Here is a 20099-nt window from a genome sequence, read left to right as displayed (position 1 = left end):
TTGGTTTAGAAAAACATTTATTTTCAGTTCCACATTCGCTCAAAACAGGGATTGTTTTTCTTGAACAGACAATGGATGGAAACAAGTGTTTAAAAAAACTGATTCAAATATCTAGTTGGGTATTTATTTCTGCATCTGTCCATTCCCTTCACATTATCACTTATCACAGCATACACACCATCTCTCACATGCACTCTCTCAATCTCCCTGATCTTGCTCTCAAGCCACCTAGATTGCAGCCAGCTGGCATACACTCAACTTTCTCTCTCTCTCTCTCTTTAGCAGGCTCCAGACTGCAGGACAGGCTGAAACTGTCCAGCCATGCAGATTTCCTCCTGTTTCTGACGGACAACGCGCTGGATAGCAGGAGGCAGGCCACGTGGGTTCCTGGAGAAGACAAGGGCATAGCCGTCATCGCAGCTGCCATCATCCTTCAGAGTGCGGCAGGCATAGGTGATGGCATAATTGTCATAATCGGTATCGATCACCCAGTAGTTGTCGCCTGGTTAGGAACAAAGGAAGATGTTACTGAGTATGAGGAGGAATGTAAGAGGGATGTAAGGGGGACATTGGTGCAGAGCAGACCTCCACTGGACAGGTAGCTGGCCAGTCCCTGGTAGTTCATGAACATCTTTCCTGGTGTGTCAGGGTCAGGGACAGAGTACTGAGCAGCCATGTCAGCACACACAACCCAGAATCTGCAACATGTTGATGTAAGCATACTTGTTAACATCTTTAAATGTGCAGAACAATACAATAAAATATGTTTTTCACTAAATGATAATAATAATAAAATACAATATAGTCTGTAAAATGGTTTTAATTGTTTGTTTCTCTAAATAAAGCATTAATTATGTCATCAGCACTTAAATCAGCTGAAGTTTTTATGTTTTGTGTTTGTAAAAGTGTATTCAAACCCACATTCCTGTATAAATCCCTCCTCTCCACCCTAGATTTCTTCCTAATCCTTCATAATCCAGGAAAAACCCATCTCTCAGGTAATGCCGTTCAGAATGTGCTCAAGGAAATTATTTCTGTTGCTTTCTTAAATCTTTACACGAATGCTGAGCAGAACTTGAGCATCTTTCTCAACTTCTGACTCAGAAAAGTGTATACTTAAGCTGCCCGCAGCCTCAAGAAGCCCTTTGTGGCTAAACTGAAGCTTTGCCCCAGCCAGGAGACAGTTTGAAGAGGGGTCAGGTCAGGTGGTTATAGGTGCTTTTGTTAAAGCTGAATCTATAATGTGTAAAAAATGACTGATGCAGTCTGTATATAATTCTATTAGTCCAATAAATCTAGACCTTGTGGCCAGACTTACCCAAACAGAGTAACGCGTCCCTTTGAGGAGGCAGTCATTGAGCCGTCATCATCAATAGTGTACTCAGCTGAGATGTTGTCCTGCAGGAACAGGCCTTCTGGATCTTTCTTCTGCAGTGCATACCACTTCCCTGCATACTGCGGTGAGTAGGGAAAAAGAGCGAAATTGTTTTAAAATCTTTTCCTCCTTTTTGATGTGTGTATGTGTTTGTGTGATTTATATTTACCCACCCTCTTGGGGTCAAAGTCCTTTTTGACTGAGAAGCTGTCAACAACACATGAGGTAGACAGACAGCGCTCTATGCAAAAGACGATGACTAGCAGCAGGGCAAGCTTAGAGGATCCCATTCTGTAATATACATCTACATCAGTGTTGTGTAAGAGCTTAAAGATCTGGATTGGAAACAGTCCAATTTTTCATAGTAATATGATGTACAAAACGAAAAAATTGTATGTACTGTGTATGTTTGACTACCAAGCCAAACTAATATTACCGGTGCATTTCAAAAGCCATTCAGTGACACGAGATGAAGAAAACAGTAGCACCATGTAATAGTCTATTAACTGCTACAGTAACTCGCAATACAAAACAACATAAGCCACAAAAAGATACATCTTCACTTTATCAAGCTTCTCACTTCAACAGTTTAACAGTTATTTGAAAGAACAGAAAGCAAAGGACAAAAAAGTTTTTCCAGCTGTTAAAAAAATCGAAAGAAATCCTGACAATAGCAACCAGAAGGTGAATTCTCTGTGAAATAAATGTTTTTTTAAGTTCTTACCTGTTTGGGTTGAAAGTAGCTACACAGACAAGAATTCTAGTATGTGTCTGTATCCACCTGATTGAGTCCTGTGTCATAGGTTGCCCTTATATACACACTCCACAGACAAGCTTATGGCTGATTTTCATTGCTTAGATCTAAATAAGGTGCTTAAATCTAGAGGTAATCCTGTTGGGATGAAATCCTTACTGTAATCTGGCTTCTATGTTCAAACCTGCCCAAGATTTATTTTAAAAACAATTACACCTTTATGTAACTGATTGGAAGGCCAACAAATTGGGCACATGCACACCATCTGTACTGCAGTGCCAGATTTTACAAACTGGGTAAAACATGATAAACGTATATAAATGTAAATGTTTGATAATTTATGGTAAACACAAAGATTAAATTGTTAATCACCAAAATAAGAAATAAATTGCTGCTCAACAAAACACACAGTTATTCATGTTCTGTCTATATTTAGGAGTTTGTTCCATTGATGTTTACACTCAAATCTGTACTATACAGGAAAATACCTCAATCAATCTGAGAATTAAGAAAGAGCAGTTTAGGAGAAGGTATTTTCTAAAAATGGGGTAATATTTTTGTACGGAAGCTAACAAAAAACAATGTTATGTCACTAAACTCTGTAGGTCAACACTTGACACTGTTGAGCTTTGTTCTCTGATGTGCAGCTTATGAGTAAAGGTGTTTAAATCCACACATTCACTAAATGAACCATCTGAAATAATACACATGTGCATATAAATGCTGAAAACACAGTTCTTAATCATTATTACATGTATCATCATACATGAAGTACAGAGGTAGAAAACTGATAGAACAAATGCTGATAAAAGCCACTGCCAGTTAGTACTTCATGCCCGCACTGGATCAAATGGCAAAACTACGTCTGGGAAACTAGATGTAAATGAAGCTGTAGGATAAACCAGAATAAAAAGTTATTACATTAAAAAAGTTATGACGTTATTTTAGAATTCATATTTCAGTCTGAATTACAGGCAAATTTGAATGATAAACAAGATGTATTTAATTTCTAATTTATGTTAAGATGTAAGATAAGATAAACCTTTATTTAGCCCACAGTGGGGAAATTTATTTATAAACTATTTTTGTGTGTGATTGTTTGTGTGATTTATATTTACCCACCCTCTTGGGGTCAACGTCCTTTTTGACTGAGAAGCTGTCAACAACACATGAGGTAGACAGACAGCGCTCTATGCAAGACACGATGACCAGCAGGAGGGCAAGCTTAGAGGATCCCATTCTGTAATGTACATCCACATCAGTGTTGTGTAAGAGCTTAAAGATCTGGATTTGAAACAGTCCAATTTTTCATAGTAATATGATGTGCAAAACGAAAAAATTGTATGTACTGTGTATTTTTGCAGACAGTCAATCTGTTTTTTCCACTGTCTGTGGTGCTCAGTGCTGTAATCCTTCTTGAATAACCTGAAATGGATCATCAACACAAATAGATTTGCTAAAATCCTTTTTATATTTAGATTGTGTCTTTCCATATGCAAATGTTTACATTTATTTATATCCGAGGGTAAATATGGGAGAAATGTATCCCTCTATTTGTGAATATTTTAAAAAAGTAAAACCCAATATACAGTAATTGTTTGTGCCAAGGGTTTTATGGCAACTGTCATTACTACTGTTAATTAGTAGAATTATATGAGAATTCAATGATAACATTCCTAGTGATTCTGTGACCCTAAATGTCTACTGCTGGATTAATATGCTGTAAAAAGTTGGGGCTGTGTAATTCTAGTGATCCTGAAAACCATTTATATAAATTACCCTTTGATCTCAGGACACCTGGAAGCTCAAAGGTGGTTATGTCAATAATGCTTTCTCCAAGTCTCAGGTCATGACCATCAGCTGATGTTGATTGGCTGATAACACTTGTTGATCATGTGCAAGTTTCTACTGTATCTATTTACGTAAAATCAGGGACTGGGCGAGCATCCACTGCCTAACACCTCATGCCTACAGTGTACAGTATATCACACTCACAAACCAGGGAGTCATTTGCTGGTATTTGGAGAATGGCTTGTGTGAATCGGGAATAATTTTAGAGCAAAATTTTTTATTGAGCGAGAATGATTTAGAAAGATCTGACAAACACAAACACAAACAGTTAAACATATTGGTAAAATTGTTCACGACATTTTAAATATTACCATAGTGTGAAAAGAACAACCACAAACTAGAGCACCTTGCTTTATGGCCATCCTCATTCACTGTCAGTTTCTGTTTGACAAAGGCGTACAGTTAGATGCAAAGTGTGATGGTAAAAAGCACATTTTCTAATACATACTTTGTAACTTTGCTTTTCTAATTACTGTTGTGTGCATGCCCAGAAAATGAACACATGAAAGAACATTTATTCAAACAAATAAGTCCATGCAGGGGCCAAGGTTGTGTGAGGACTTTAGTGAGTGGATGGTCTGGAGCCATCCTGTGGTGCACGTCAGCATTGCAGTTAGTAAGTTGTAAGCATAGTGGTAGTACTGTATGGTATTTATACTTACAGTAACTATACAGTATTGTTGTAATGATACTAATATCATTACTGATACTGTTGTAATCTTACACATTTGTGTGCTTTTATTGATTTAAACGTATTTTAATTTGGATTGCACCAGTGCTCAATGTGACCTTTCATTAATAATACAATCGTGGCCCAAGTGACCATGGTTTATCTTTAATGGTTGTTCATGTACTGAAGGGTTATTATTATGGCGAGCCTATTCACCATATACATGATTTACTTTAAATGCACGACTGACACGGCTACATCAAATCAAACTTGATGATAGTGATTAAACTTTAGAGCCCTTTTAATTTTGCAGTGTGATATAATGATAGTGTGTAGACTTTAGTTGTAAAGTTGTCATTTGTGACATACCATGGTGTATCTGTTCCTGTCTGTTGTTTTAAGTGTATTATGAAGGTTACAATATTCGGTTAGATCTACTTCTTCTTTTCTTTCATCTTTTTATGAACTACCTATGATCTAAATATTGAATTTACAACTTTTTGCTTTTTTGAATGGACCTTGTACATCTTTTACTTGTCCACCTGCTCATTCCTTTCAGACCCACATATCCCCAACTGACAAAACTTGGTGTACCTTAGTGTTAGTGAAACAAAAGATCTTGACAGCTTGAGTGAAATTATGACATGATGGAGAGCCACAGAAGTGAGCTTTTGGGACTTAACCATAAACTACACTCCCATAATCAAGAACAGATCATATCAAAGCCATGTAAATTGATTTCAATGAAGAAAATGTTGCTCATCTTAGGCACTCATGATGTTTATTGCTTCTTTATTTCTGATATCTTGGTATTAATCTGGTTCATATAGTCAATTATTCTGTTATCTGTATCTTAATGTTACAAATATGCCAAACTTTGGCCTATAATTATAATGCTTGGATGTGGTCTTCCATTGTTTTCTTAAAAGAAGTTTTATGGCATTCTTATCCCAAACACTGTAAATAAGTTTGTTCAACTTAGAAATGCAAAACTGAAGTTGAACATGTAAATGAAATTAAATAGTTTAATTTATATTTATGAGTTGTCAAACATAAGATTTTCCTTTTTTTAGTTGTGTCACCCCTATCACAGAGTCTAAACAACAATATACTCATGCAACAAATCCCATTTACATCATTTGGCAATGTTACATGTTGTAAAGAAAAAAGGCGATTCAGTGGTAGGCAAACAAAAAAAAAAAATGCTACATATTAAAACTCTATGAATTTGTTCAATTACCAATGGTTGTGAATTCTAGCTTAGCCATTCCCCAGTTCTGACCATTCAAAGACTGTTACCAATTTAAGAGAATATCCTCGATACTTATCCCTCTTGGATAAATCGCAGTGCAAGTTGACTTGGCTACAAGTGTAAAATATACACTTTTTGTTTACAGCTGGACCAGGGACATGGCCTCCACATTGGATTACAACTCCAAAAGGTGTTGCAAACGTTTAACTTGCACTCGCTAAAGTCTGAAACTCTAATCAATTAAAAAACTGTGAGTTTCCATATGACACAAACACACACATACACACACATTTAATACACACTGTTCTCTGTCACATTCCAGCTCCTGCCATTCACTCATCTCCCTCCTCTGAGTTGCAGATCATCTTCGCTACTTGGTTTGTTCCACCTGCCATTCTTATGATCAGTTTCACCGTGTGCAAATTATTTTGACACTCTACTTAAGTCTCAGCCACAGCTCACTCAGAGCCAGATTGTTTTGCCATATACTGTTGTGCTATGTAGCCATGTGTTTTTGCTTGAATCAGTCTGAAGAAGTGAATTTGCATGGTACCCTAAACCAGTCTGTTTTGAATCTGACTTTGGCCTGCCCCCAATTGTTAACCCTACCTATCTGTCTGCCTGGTTTGACTAAGTTTCTATGTGTTGGATTTGGATATTGCTCTGTCTGCCTTATCTGCGGTCAATCAACCTCTCTGATACCTGACATCTGCTGGAATTACTGGTTTGACTCCATCTCTAACCAGGCTAATCTGACAGCCTGATTTCTGACCAAAGGTAGTTATTGGACACTTCTTCTGTCTCTACTCTGCTGGCCTGAAAACCATTATTTGAATCTGGATTCAGCCTCCACCCTGCTCTTCACACATCTGCTGGCTCCCAACCTGAGAGCCTACTCCTGTGATCCATACCAGTCCTCACCATTACCTGTATGTGATCTTGCCAGGTGTGGACCTTCCAGATAGCTGCAAATTCTGCCGTGAACAGTGAATGCTACAGCAGTTCTTAAGACACGTAGCCGTTTTGGCCTCCATACCTGAGAATATTACTGTAAATCAGTGGTTGTCAATCCCCCGCTTAAGGACCTGTATTCTGTTTGTTTACCAACTAACCCTGCACATAAACCCTACTGATGACCCACATCTGGATTGTGCAGTCAGAAGCTAGAAGATACCAGTCTACTTTGTCTTCCCACCTCATATATGGTATCTTCCAGCTTCTGATCAACTGAACAAACCTGATGCAGGTGAAGAGCAGTGGGTAAATAAGCAGGAGCAGGGGTCCTTGCAGACCAGGACTGACAGCCACTGCTCTACTGGCCTTCTGTCTCTCCAGGAGGTCTCCTAATCTGCCCTGCTCTCACCACTCTGATGCCAGATCCCTCCAGTGAGATTTACCTGGAGGAAAAAACCCATTTTTCATCTCAATCTCCTGCTTGAGACTCTAATTTCTCATTACCGCTTTTTACAATAAAGTGTTGTCTGTGAACTTGCGGAAATATTACTTGTTATCAAACAGACTAATCCCCTTCCCCACATACAGCTGTAATCTATTGTAGTGGAAGCAGATTATCAATTTGACCTTTTGTTTAAGGTGTTTATTGAACCTTATTATAGTAAGGTCCTCCCTGCTCTGAATGAAAGGATTATGTTTATTTTCTACAGAGCAAGTCTGCTTTCCACTGTCTCCCCGTCGCATGAATGTTAGTAATGTCTACTGTAGTAAGCCCCACTCCCTTTGATCCAAGGCACGGCATAAATGATTACACGTGGAGAAGTGAAGAGATTTAGGGTGCTGAGATAATTAGCTAGTGTCCTAACTAAATAGGGTTTTTGCCAGAGGAGGTGCAGTTTAATAAGACTTATACACTGAGTACAAATAGACAGTGTACTGTAGAAATTTAGCTAAAAAAGGAAAATATATACTGCTAACAAATAGGTATGGATGTAAATTACAGTATGTACTTGTATATTATAAAGAATCAGATGTTTTATGTTAAAATAGAAATTAATCCCAAAGGTGTAGAGAATTTGCACATTTAAAAACACTAAATCGAATTCTGGTGGAACTGTACTGTCTAATCAGATTTTGACATGTGTGTTTTTTTAAAGGTACTGAATGTACTGAACGAAACAGGGGGCTGGATCATTTGATCTGCATGTCCATTACTGGATGGTCAGCTGACAAATTTAGCAGAGGAAGATCCCTGCTAACCTTCAGCACTGCTGATGACACAAGGATTGTTTGGATTCAGCCCTCTGTCTTCTCCTCTGGGCTCTCCCTCATTTGATCCACTCATCCTACTAACTTATTTTTTAATACCTACCTTTGAATGTGCCCATTTTTGTTTTCCTGCCTTCTGTTTAATACCTGGGTAAGATCAGATTTTTTTATCTTTGAATGATAAACCAGTAGCAGTAAAAATAGGTTTACTTATTTTCTCTTTTATTTCTACACAGAGAAGTTGGGGGTAGCTAATTTAGAGCAGCTGTGGATTGAGCAGGAGCTCTACCACTGAGCTGAAGAGGTAGAACACAGGAACAGGAACCATGGGTGTCAAAAAGGAAGATGTGGAAAAGTTCCTGAAGGAGAACCCTGCTTTTGCTAAACAGTATTTTGCCAAAAATATGTGCCCTGCCTCCATATTGAAGGTGTCAGGAATCCCAGAAAAACAGGTCGACTTCAGCCACTTCCAGGAACTCAGTCAGGTAACTGACTAGTATGTAAACTGATAAGTATGATTATCATCATTTATGTGTTTTTTAAAAAGTCTTTACTAAGGCCAAAATCTTATAAAATGGTGTATTTTATCACTTTTTCAAGGTTGAGGAAAGCAAAATTATGTATGACCTGATTAAAGACATGCAGGAGAACATCAACATGGAAAAGGTGGTCTTCAAGATTCTTAAGAGAGTCAGTGCACTCATCCATGCTGACCGCTGCAGCTTGTTTATGTACCGACAGAGGAACGGCATTGGAGAGCTCGCCACAAGGCTCTTTAACGTTAACACAGAGTCAGTGTTTGAGGACTGTGTGGTGCCACCAGACTCTGAGATTGTCTATCCACTGGACATGGGAATAGTCGGCCACGTGGCCCAGACCAAGAAGCCTGTTAATGTGAAAGATGTCCGAGAGGTAAAAACACTGATGAAAACAAAATCTAAGCTTGAATAGTCCTGTCTGAACTGGGTGCAGATGTAAAGCATATCTGCACTGAATCTGTCACAATGCAATTAAAGTTACTGCCACCAGATGTCGTCACTTTGATCAATTTTTGATTCCTACTCATAGTGGCTTTAAAACTAATAATTAATTCCTTATCTTATAGAAAGTGGGCCATGTTTTGAAGTTCAAAAGAGGAGGAGACATTAGAGATTTTAAATGTCATGTGATGAAATGAAGGATAACATGTGTTTCTTAAAGTATGCAGGTGTGTAATCCTTGTGAAGTACAAGAATTGTAAAAAAACAAAAACAAAATGGGACTGACTGCACTAAATTCTTACTATGATGCACCCTCTGGATATGTTTTTTGCTGTCCCATTTATAGAAAACATTTTGTAGCTGTTAAAATACAACAGAGTAATTATTCTTTGTGCACATGTAGTGCAAACAGTTAGTGAGATATGCCTAAGAAATCTGCATGCTTTCGTGAATTATAATATACACACATTTCATGTTCAGTGTCTGTATACAAATAAAAAAATGGTGTAACATGTCAAATTTCTATACTCAGCCAAGTGAGGGTGTAAATCCCCCTCTCAGACATAATCCATTTATTTCCAGATCCCATCAGCCTCTGCTCTAGCTGTGGATTAGACGCCTGTGGCATTTAGTCAGCAGTCAGCAGGAATCTAAATGTACACTACAGTACAAATAAATACACATCAGAGTACATAAACTGTCTATTAGAATGGGAAAAAAATCAAATCACACATTTGAAATATGTAAGCTAAGATTGAAAATACATATTTGCTGTCTTTCAGAACCAGTACTTCAGCTCGTTCGTCGATGAAATCACTGAATACCAGACCAGAAATATTCTGGCTGCACCAATCCTCAATGGTAAAGAGATGGTGGCAGTGATCATGGCTCTAAACAAGTCCACAGGACCATATTTCACTCCTGATGATGAAGACGTGAGTCCTACCAACAAAACACACATACACACACATACAGTCTAAGTCCATTTTAACTCCCAGCACAGTGTGTATGGTTCTGCTGTGGACCTATGTCAATTTGTGGTAAAAACACGAAAACTCAGCTGAAGGAGGGAATTTCCTTCAAGCCAACTGATAGATTATTAAGGTCTTTATGTCATGGAGCAGAGTAAATTAACTTGAGGTCATGAATCCATCGCGTATATGTCATCCCATTTATGAATAAAAAAGCTTGAGTGATTCAAACTGGTGGGACTTTCAGGGGTTAATGTATTGTTTCTCAAAAGCACAGCAAGTCATGTAATAATATAGGTTTATACTGTATTCTATTTGATTACACATATTTGAACCGCATCATCCTCACTTATCCTTCTCAGTAAAATGTGTATTTCATTTAACAGTTTTGTTGTGTCATATCACACTTTTGTGTTGGTGTGTTTTCTTTTGTTTGTAGCTTTTTTTAAAGTATCTGAAAATTGCCACTTTGAATTTGAAGATCTACCATCTGAGTTACCTCCACAGCTGTGAGACACGGAAAGGACAGGTAAAGGACGTCAGGCTGCACATGAATTGAGAGAAATCACTCTGAGCATTTAGGTCTCCATTCAGGAAAATACAACATTACTTGCATTTACACCGCATGAATCAAATGCTCTATATGACCTGTAAATGTGTGTCATGTTTCCCAGCTGCTGCTGTGGTCTGCCAACAAGGTTTTTGAAGAGCTGACTGACATTGAGAGACAGTTCCACAAAGCCTTGTACACAGTCCGAGCCTACCTCAACTGTGACCGCTACTCTGTTGGTTTACTGGACATGACAAAGGAGAAGGTACCAAGTATTTCTCTGTCTCTTCCTCAGATATTATATTTGTGCATTGTGCAGATAGATATTGGTGCATTTATTTTAGCTACAAACATTTTTCTTGCCTTCCAGGAGTTCTTTGACATCTGGCCAGTGTTGATGGGAGAGCAGCCACCTTACTCTGGACCTGTAACTCCTGATGGCAGGGTACATTCGTTAATTGTTTTTTGTAAAATTATCCTATGCACTCTGCTGGTAAATATATGTGTACTTGATGTCACCCTGGGTTTTTTGCATAACTATTTTAAATATTCTCTGTGTTGTATTTTTTTATCAAGGAGGTAAATTTCTACAAAGTCATTGATTATATATTACATGGAAAAGAAGAAATCAAAGTAATACCGTAAGTAGACCCAAACACTTTTTCATTTTTACTTCAGTCTGAATAACGTTTTAAGGAATGTAGTGGATTGATGCAATTGTGTTTTTATGCTCAAATTATGCTTTTAGTCACCATAAAAACAAATCAAAGCTGATCTGTCTATTCACCCATGTGTCACATAGCAATCCACCTGCAGATCACTGGGCTTTGAGCAGCGGCCTGCCAACTTACGTTGCAGAGAGCGGTTTTGTGAGTCATTTTTGGTACAATTAAAAACTGCTGAATAGGTTAAATCCAAATTAAAACATTCTGAATCTCATTCTCAATCATTCTGTTCTTTCCCTGCTTTTTAGATTTGTAACATTATGAACGCCGCTGCTGATGAGACATTCCAGTTTCAAGTAATTAAAAGACCAAAGACCAAATATACTGAAATATACTGAAGTTTTTTTATGTCATCCCAATGGGATGACATAAAAAAAACCCAGGGATCCCAGTCATGTAACTACAGTATCACATGTTTTCACTTGTTGTTCCACAATGTTGCAGACTGAGCCTCTTGATGACAGTGGTTGGACTATAAAAAATGTTCTGTCGCTGCCAATCGTCAACAAAAAAGAAGAGATTGTTGGTGTGGCCACTTTCTACAACAGAAAAGATGGGAAGCCGTTTGATGATCAGGATGAGCAGCTCATGGAGGTGACATTCATTACTGTCTGTAGTTCCCCGTCATATATCAGTGGCATAACAAGTACTCATTCTATTTATCTACTTAAGTTAAATTATCATTACTACAGTGTAGACATACTCTGTTGCATATAAAAGTATTGCATTCAAAGTGTTAGTTAGGTAAAAGCACAATAAAAACAGACAAGTAAATTCGTTCTTCTTTTATTCTTTTCCTTTCGGCTGTTCCCTTTTAATACAAGTAAAATCCTTAAAGTACCAAAAGTAAAAGTACTGTTTATAATAATTGCAAAATGATTAATAATTTTGAACTGTAAAGTAAATTTATTTAGTCACTATACACATTTGGCCACTTTCTATCCATCTTTGTATATCTTTAGAAAAAGACAGAAGGAGTAACAAGAAGAAAAAGAAGAGTATCATCCGTCTGTGGAGCATCAACTCCTGACATATACACTACATATAATCTATCTACATAATGTAACGAAGCTTATCTTGAGCTTTTGTTCTTCAGGCTTTGACTCAGTTCCTGGGCTGGTCCGCTTTAAACACGGACACTTACGACAAAATGAACAAGCTGGAGAACCGGAAAGACATTGCTCAGGACATGGTGCTCTACCATGTCAAGTGTCGGGATGATGAGATTCAGAATATCCTGGTCAGTGCTTTAGAATATGAATTGTTACTGTAGCTTCATCGAAATTCTAGTTTGCACAGGAGTTTTTCACTTGAGAGACTCAAAATCCCTTATACGCTAATCTTTGGTCCAACAACAAGCACTAGCAATGGTCCAACATCTAGCTGACAAAAGCTCAGTGTTACACAGGTTTTGTTCACTATGACTGAATGTCCACTTGTACATTCTCGTCCCTCCCAGAACACCAGAGAGGTCTATGACTGTGAACCCGCAGAGTGTGAAGAGGATGAGCTCATGGATATCCTTGTAAGACAGCAGAACTTTTAGTAATTTAGCATCCAAACATTTGATTCGATTCTACAGAAACAGAGATGGTATATTTGAGTTCTTCTATAAAACTGTGAAAAAATGCTTTGTCGGCTCCATGTGTTGCTGTGTACATGTGTATAGCACCACAAATATTCTGTGTTCTTTATCTTGCTGCTTTTGGTCTATTAATTCCCCTCACAGAAAAAAGATCTACCTCCACTGATTAAGAAGTTTGAGATCTATGAGTTCCGCTTTTCGGATTTTAACTGCACAGAGCTGGACTTGGTGAAGTGCGGAATCCAGATGTACTATGAGGTTGGGGTGGTCAAGAAGTTTCAGGTCCCTCAAGAGGTGATCTAGACACACAATCGCACACATACAAGAATCATATCCAAAAATGTCTTACGTTATGTCTTGATTACACAAGCTCTAGGTCTACAGTGTACAGCATAATCAGTTCTCCTTTTCTTAAAAGGTGCTGGTTCGGTTTATGTACTCAGTCAGTAAAGGCTACAGAAAAATAACTTACCACAACTGGCGTCATGGCTTCAATGTGGGACAGACCATGTTTACATTACTAACGGTATTTATGCATTATTTTAACTTCTATTTACAATGCCATTTATTGTACTTCCATGCCCCAAATCCCAATATTTACAATAAAGTCGTGGCTGCAATTTCCCGTGTTATGTGTTCTCAGACAGGAATGCTTAAGCGGTACTACACTGACTTGGAGGTAATGGCCATGATAACTGCAGGCTTCCTCCACGATATAGATCACAGAGGGACAAATAACTTGTACCAAGTCAAGTGAGTGCTCGTGTGTTTATTTTTCCCATTAGACTCCTTGTGACTGTGCTATAACACAAAAAGGTAACTTTAAGCTCCAAGTACACACACAAATGTCACCTTCTGTCCAACTGTAGAAAAACTTTTTCCTAAATTTGTTGCTTTTGTCATGTCTTGTAGATTAGTTTTCAGACCTTCTGAATTGCCATTTACTTGCATTTTGCACTTTCTTGAGCTCTGAAAGTGAAGACCATTGTTTTGTTTTAATCAATGATAAAGCTATTGAACCATTGTTCACATTAACATTGCATTCATGTGCTCATGAAGACTAAGAATGTGGCCTGCTCATTCGAATGTTAGGCTCAAATTTTAGGCTAATTTGCAAAGGGTTTCAAAGCTTTTATTAGACCACAGTTGCATGACAATCTACTGACTGTTTGACAGCAATAATTTCAGATCCCAGGTTCACTGTGATAAATGCAATGTAGGAAAAGACACAATTTGAATTGAACTAGTGGCCGCTTGGATGACAATGCGGTTATCAGTTTAATATCATGACTATCCAGTTGATTTCTGGATACCTTTGTTCGTACCCACAGATCTGGTAACCCTCTGGCCAAGCTACATGGCTCCTCTGTCTTGGAGCGACACCATCTAGAGTTTGGAAAGTTCCTCTTGACAAATGAGGTGAGAACGATAAGGTGAACTATAGAGAATGAGTTATTCTAACTTGTACATTACTGAGAGACGTCTTCCAGTCACTAACTCTGATGTCCACATCTCTCCTTTTATCTCACCTGCAGTCACTGAATATCTACCAGAACCTTAACAGGCGACAGATGGACCATGTCATTCATCTCACGGACATCGCCATCATTGCCACTGACCTGGCTCTTTATTTCAAGTCAGTATAATCTCTCATGGGTCACATATTGTTTTTTTTCCTTATTTTGCTCCTTTGCTTTTGTCTAAAACAACACTAATAAAATAATTCTTCTATGTTGCTAGAAAGAGAACCATGTTCCAGAAGATTGTGGACCTTTCACACACATATGAGGATGAAAAGAAGTGGGTGGATTTCATGTCTCTAGAAACAACCAGAAAAGAAATCGTCATGTAAGTACAATGAGCACGCGCACAGTTTGTTGTTCACCGACATTTCTCTGGTTGGTTAAATCTTTTTCATTTTAGGGCTATGATGATGACCGCATGTGACTTGTCTGCTATCACCAAGCCTTGGGAGGTACAAAGCAAGGTGAGTGGCACACTCAAAAATAAAATACACACAACAAAAAAGTTAGCTGTGAGTGTTTGTGAACTGCTTCTTAAATGATTTTCTGTATTTGATTTTAGGTTGCCCTGTCAGTTGCAGCTGAGTTCTGGGAGCAGGGGGACCTTGAGAGGACAGTGCTGGAACAACAACCGATTGTAAGCTTGAACATTTGGTCTATGAAATGTCAGAAAATAATAAAAAATGCAAACAACATTTTCTCAGCATCTTATGTGACTACATGAATTCTCCTACTTACTGGTTAGCATGCCCTTTGCAAGGGGTGTAGACAGACTCAGAGCATTTACAAACATACATTTGAAGTTGTCTTTTTTGTGTAAGCGGATTTCTTGACTGTCATGTAAATGAGAAACCGGGTTTTTTTATCATTATAATAAGGGAATTAGAAAGCCTATAAAGCCACAACGCTGTGAATTTTGCGGTTTGTTGTATATTTTAACATAAATAAAAAAAATTTTCACAAAACATAAATCATGTAAGCAGCAGCTATTATTAAGATGTTTTCAGTTGTGACAGATTTTTTCGGTCTCTCCCACCAGCCCATGATGGACAGGACTAAGGCAGCTGAACTTCCAAAGCTACAATGTGGTTTTATAGACTTTGTCTGCACGTTTGTGTACAAGGTAATGTTCTATACTACATCTACGCTGATTTATTTATGTACCTCCGTCACCTACACTACTGTTTATTTTGAAAATGTCTTTACATTTCTTGTCTCTGGCCCTTTTTTGTTAAGGAGTTCTCTCGCTTCCATCCACAAATCCAGCCGATGCTGGATGGCATCATAAATAACCGGAAGGAATGGAATGCTAAAAAAGAGGAGTATGAAGCAAAACTCAAAGCTATAGAAGAAGAGAGGGCTGCTAGAGAGGCGGCAGTAGCCAAGAAAGGTAAAGTTGTCCTTTGAAATAATTACCACTAAATTTATCGGATCAGCAGTACAGTGTTTACCCAGTGTTACATTTCATTTAGGCTATTGCTTCAAACTTGTATCACAGTGTTCTCTCACAAATGCTAACATTTCTTTCAAACACTGAAATTAGCCCTTTTAGCTGATTCATAGTGTCACTTTACTTTTTGTCTAATGTATGATTTTCTCTTTAGCTGCTGCAAACAACCCCAGTGATGGAGGTTCAGGCTCCAAGACATGCTCACTATGCTAAAGAGTCAAAATGGTTTTCACATGATGGGAATGCGGCTTATGACAGGCTTCAGAATTAACTGAGGACCACAACCAGTCAGCCACTCTCAAACAAAAAGCAAGTCAAGTGGATGGACACAATATGTGAACAAGTGCATAGTCTTGTCACTACCCAGGTGAGCCCAAAAAAATTATTCAAAACAAGACGGGACACCACATCTTGGAAAGACATCACTCAGAAACCACAGAAGCAGCCAGCTGACTTCTACTTAAGGCTACATTAGAGACTGCCAGATCCCTGTCTTAAAATGGTTGGCATTTCAAGATATTAACCAGTCTCAGGTTTTCACTCATCCTTATACAGTTCCAGCTTCTTTATATTTTGGAGATTATTGTTAATTTAGATGGGACAACATTGCTGTGTATATGTGCATATGTTAATGTTGAGGTTTTTGTTTTTGTTTTGAAACATACTGCATATTGTATGGTTGAATACGGATGAAAAGGACTGCTATGAACCATTATTGAACTACAGTACATATTTTCCAAAATGTTAACTTCATGTTAACTCATTCCAGTCACTTATGGTTTACAAATGAGAGTTTGTTTACTTTGACTGCTCAGATCAAATGGCAGATGTTGAGTTTAGGACTGTGCCAGTAAAAAATGCATTTGTGAAGACTATGGATATGTGACAAGAATATTAAGGCAACAACTTGGATATGTAACTTCACTGTCTGCAAACAAGTAGTAGTTGCTTATTTATTATACTTTCCTGTGTGTGTCAGAGTGGTAGAGAAAGAATCTGAGAAATCTTTAATGACTATACAGTTTCAAATGTCTTATTGAATATTGTCATGTTAAAACAAAAGTACTATTTAGGAAATTAGGGGTTTTCATATTGTTTATTATGAACACAATCATTGGTCCTCAAAGGTAATTCTAGTCTTTTGAAGGAGAGCAACAATCTTTCTGCACTTGATGGGAAGTTGACCTTCTGGAATGGACCCTCTCTGAGTAGGAGCCAAAGTCAGCCATATGTCACCATCTGGGGATTAAAGCTAGTTATGAGACAGGTGTCTTTATAATATTCACAATATCCAACAATATTTAAATGCAAAATGCAAACAGAAATATGGAGAACATGCAAACTCCACAAGAATCAGGTCAGAATCAGGTCTCCCAGGACAGTGAGAAAACAGTGCTAACTACTAGTGTCTCACACATCTGCAATGTAGTTCTGCTGACATTAAAAGCTCCAGGAGAACCAAGCTGTTTGAGACAGCACAAAGGAGCATCTTGTAAATACTTGTGTATTTTTCTTCCCTTCTTATAAATATAATCTTATTGGAATATAAATGCTTATTTGTAGTGAGTTGCAGCCATTGGCAAATGAGTCACTTAATATGTTTTGCTTTTATTGATTTTTGGTTCCATCTTGCTTGTCTCAATTTAAAAATGTATAGATATTCCTTATATGGAAAGAAAGCAGGGTTGTATAAGAAATGGCCACCTTGTCTTAGATAATACACATACCTTGATGTGCTACAGATAAAAAATTTTTAAAAATACTTAATTTACACTGTGGTCAGTATATTAAAGCTTACTTCTTCATGTGGTCCTGTTCACAACGATGACCCAAATAAATACAATGTTTTTTTACGAAGTAACTGAATGAACTTTGTACAATATTATGACATCCTACTTATAAACTAGAATAACTGTAACTCAATACTTACATTAGACAACGTATCCAACTTTTTAATGACTAAGCATATTGACTTGTATAAATGTCACTATTTTAATAAAAATAAGTTACATTTTGTTTAGTAATCACAATTGTAACATAACACCCTGTACTATATAATGCAATGTTGACTTCCTAATGAAGATTACTATATTACACAACACATAAGATTACTTAAAGGAACACTTATGTACACACTGCACTTTCTACTACAGGTCCCTGACCCCAATCCTGGGATTGCTGCTAAACTAGGCCAGGATTACAACCATGCTTATTTGCCAGGAACATATGCTCATATCCTACTGAAGGACAGGTATACACACACACACAGCCTTCTTGTAAAATATGCATGCAACAATGTGTTGCCCTTTGAGTAGGTGTGACTCGGAAGGAAATGAAGTTGCCCATCAATTAAGGGGTTATCAGTTAGATGCTCACCTCCACCTCTCCTTAGTCAAGACATTTGAACCCCCAAGTGTTTCAGTGTGTGTGTGTGTGTGTGTGTGTGTGTGTGTGTGAATATGAAACAATTGTAAATGTTTTGGTTACAGATAGGGTACAAATGTGCAAATCATTTAACATTTGAACTGTATGCAACCAAGGGAATGCAGTAATTGCAAAAGTAAATGTTTTTAAAAATATTTTGCATGATGTAAGAGGTTATGATGTTATTTATTTTTAGCATAAAACAACAGCACAATAAAATTTATACTATTATTTGAATTACATTTTCAGTTTTTATTGACTTTGCAACATGACGACACAGTCCCAGAGACAGGTCATTTGAGGATGGTCTCAGAATTTGCTGCAGAGAGGAGAAAGACAAAGATGAGAAACAGTTGAATAAGATATATTGTGCACAAACTCTGCTGTGTTGTTTAATTATATTAAATAAAGATAATGTGTGCGTTTATTACCTTCAGACAGTTGTTTGTAGATGCGCTCCTGCTCCTCTCTGGCCTTCTTCTCTGCTTCCTCAACCCTCCTCTCCTCCTCAGCAATAGGTTTTAGGTAGTCTAAATAAGAATATCATCATAACAGGTTATTAGTTATTACTATCTATGTGCAAAAGAAAAGACCCATCTGGTGGGGAACCAGTGTCACTATAAGAAAATGACTCAAATTCATGTCATTTCAAAACAAGTTTAAACCAAAGAACTCTTCTGATTTTTTTTTTAATTGTGACCAAAATAATATGCAGCACAGTCCAGATAAACTACTTTATTTTTTAAAATTCTTTTTGTGTTTGTTTAGTTGCAAATGGAAAACTGCACATAATCCCTTCTGTTTTGAAATTGGGCGGTCACTGGCCTGTTGCAGTTAAATTAGGTTTCTAATACACAGGAGATAATGACATCATTCTTTTCATAGGAGATATCTTGACCTGACATAAGTTTAATAAAGTATCTGCCATAAACTGAGCACTGTTGAACAGTCACACTAAAGGAGTGAAATACGATAATATCACTTTGCAACAGTTTGACAAAAACTCTTACTAGCCCATGGGCACACAACTTACCAAACCTCTGTTTGCCATACAAGACACCGAGCAGCAGGGCAGACCACCTGCCAGTCTGAAAAAAAGGGATACAAACGTGTTTAATGTATGGAAACAACTATGTCTAAGGAACGCAACTATGTGAGCTGGGACATGTCAGCAATACAAGCTGTCCACAATTTGACGGATCATGTTTTCAAGATCATGTTTTCCCACTGCCATAACTATTGTGACAGTTTTAAGAAACTGCAAGCTGATCACCTTAATAATTTTTTTACAGTTCTGATTTAAACAATACTTAACTTAAGGATAAATAACTGCACGCGTTAGCAGTAACGTTAATACGAGTAACGTTCAGGTTTTCTCTGATCTTTCAGCTAAAATGAAATGACCCTAACCTTGCGATTATTGACTGAGATGACTCACTGACCTCAGGGTAGTTCTACATCTAATAATAATAATAATAATAATAATAATAATAATAATAATAATAATAATAATAATGACTATGTCCGCATCACACAGATAAGTCAGATATGTTCCTGGTGTTTTGCAGAAAAATGGTCTATGAGCCTCTCTCAATGTCATAGCTAGCAAATACTAGCATGCTACTACAACAGATAACTCAACAGGCCAGTCTGCTAACAGCCGCACGTCTTTAGAGTGAAGGGTAGGTTATAAGTAAATGTCCTTCTTGTATAGTCACAAAATTACTTGTACAATAATTGTCTGGAAAAACAATTTGTGTTATTAC

The 20099-nt window shown here is 37.5% G+C and overlaps 2 protein-coding genes across 2 annotated transcripts; one reads left to right on the top strand and one right to left on the bottom strand.

Annotated features, from left to right (window-relative positions):
* rbp4l (retinol binding protein 4, like) lies at positions 1-2220 on the bottom strand. The gene is made up of 5 exons (XM_067485250.1): positions 2100-2220; positions 1549-1666; positions 1319-1455; positions 586-698; positions 1-502 (listed from the first exon to the last, which is right to left on the bottom strand). The coding sequence occupies exons 1-5, from the start codon at positions 2174-2176 to the stop codon at positions 279-281; spliced, it is 669 nt and encodes a 222-aa protein (XP_067341351.1). The 5' UTR covers positions 2177-2220; the 3' UTR covers positions 1-278.
* A 6148-nt stretch (positions 2221-8368) lies between these two features.
* pde6b (phosphodiesterase 6B, cGMP-specific, rod, beta) lies at positions 8369-17390 on the top strand. The gene is made up of 23 exons (XM_067483852.1): positions 8369-8610; positions 8726-9037; positions 9888-10040; positions 10516-10605; positions 10751-10891; positions 10997-11071; positions 11203-11267; positions 11429-11495; positions 11600-11647; positions 11796-11945; positions 12448-12591; positions 12811-12876; positions 13081-13230; positions 13355-13462; positions 13580-13689; positions 14268-14355; positions 14472-14572; positions 14677-14784; positions 14860-14923; positions 15022-15096; positions 15499-15582; positions 15696-15849; positions 16064-17390. The coding sequence occupies exons 1-23, from the start codon at positions 8452-8454 to the stop codon at positions 16120-16122; spliced, it is 2571 nt and encodes an 856-aa protein (XP_067339953.1). The 5' UTR covers positions 8369-8451; the 3' UTR covers positions 16123-17390.
* The last annotated feature ends 2709 nt before the right edge of the window (positions 17391-20099 follow it).

The sequence above is a fragment of the Channa argus genome, chromosome 18 (assembly GCF_033026475.1).
Source record: "Channa argus isolate prfri chromosome 18, Channa argus male v1.0, whole genome shotgun sequence".
In the NCBI taxonomy this organism is placed as follows: Eukaryota; Metazoa; Chordata; class Actinopteri; order Anabantiformes; family Channidae; genus Channa; species Channa argus.
This window is presented reverse-complemented; position numbering and strand designations above follow the sequence as displayed.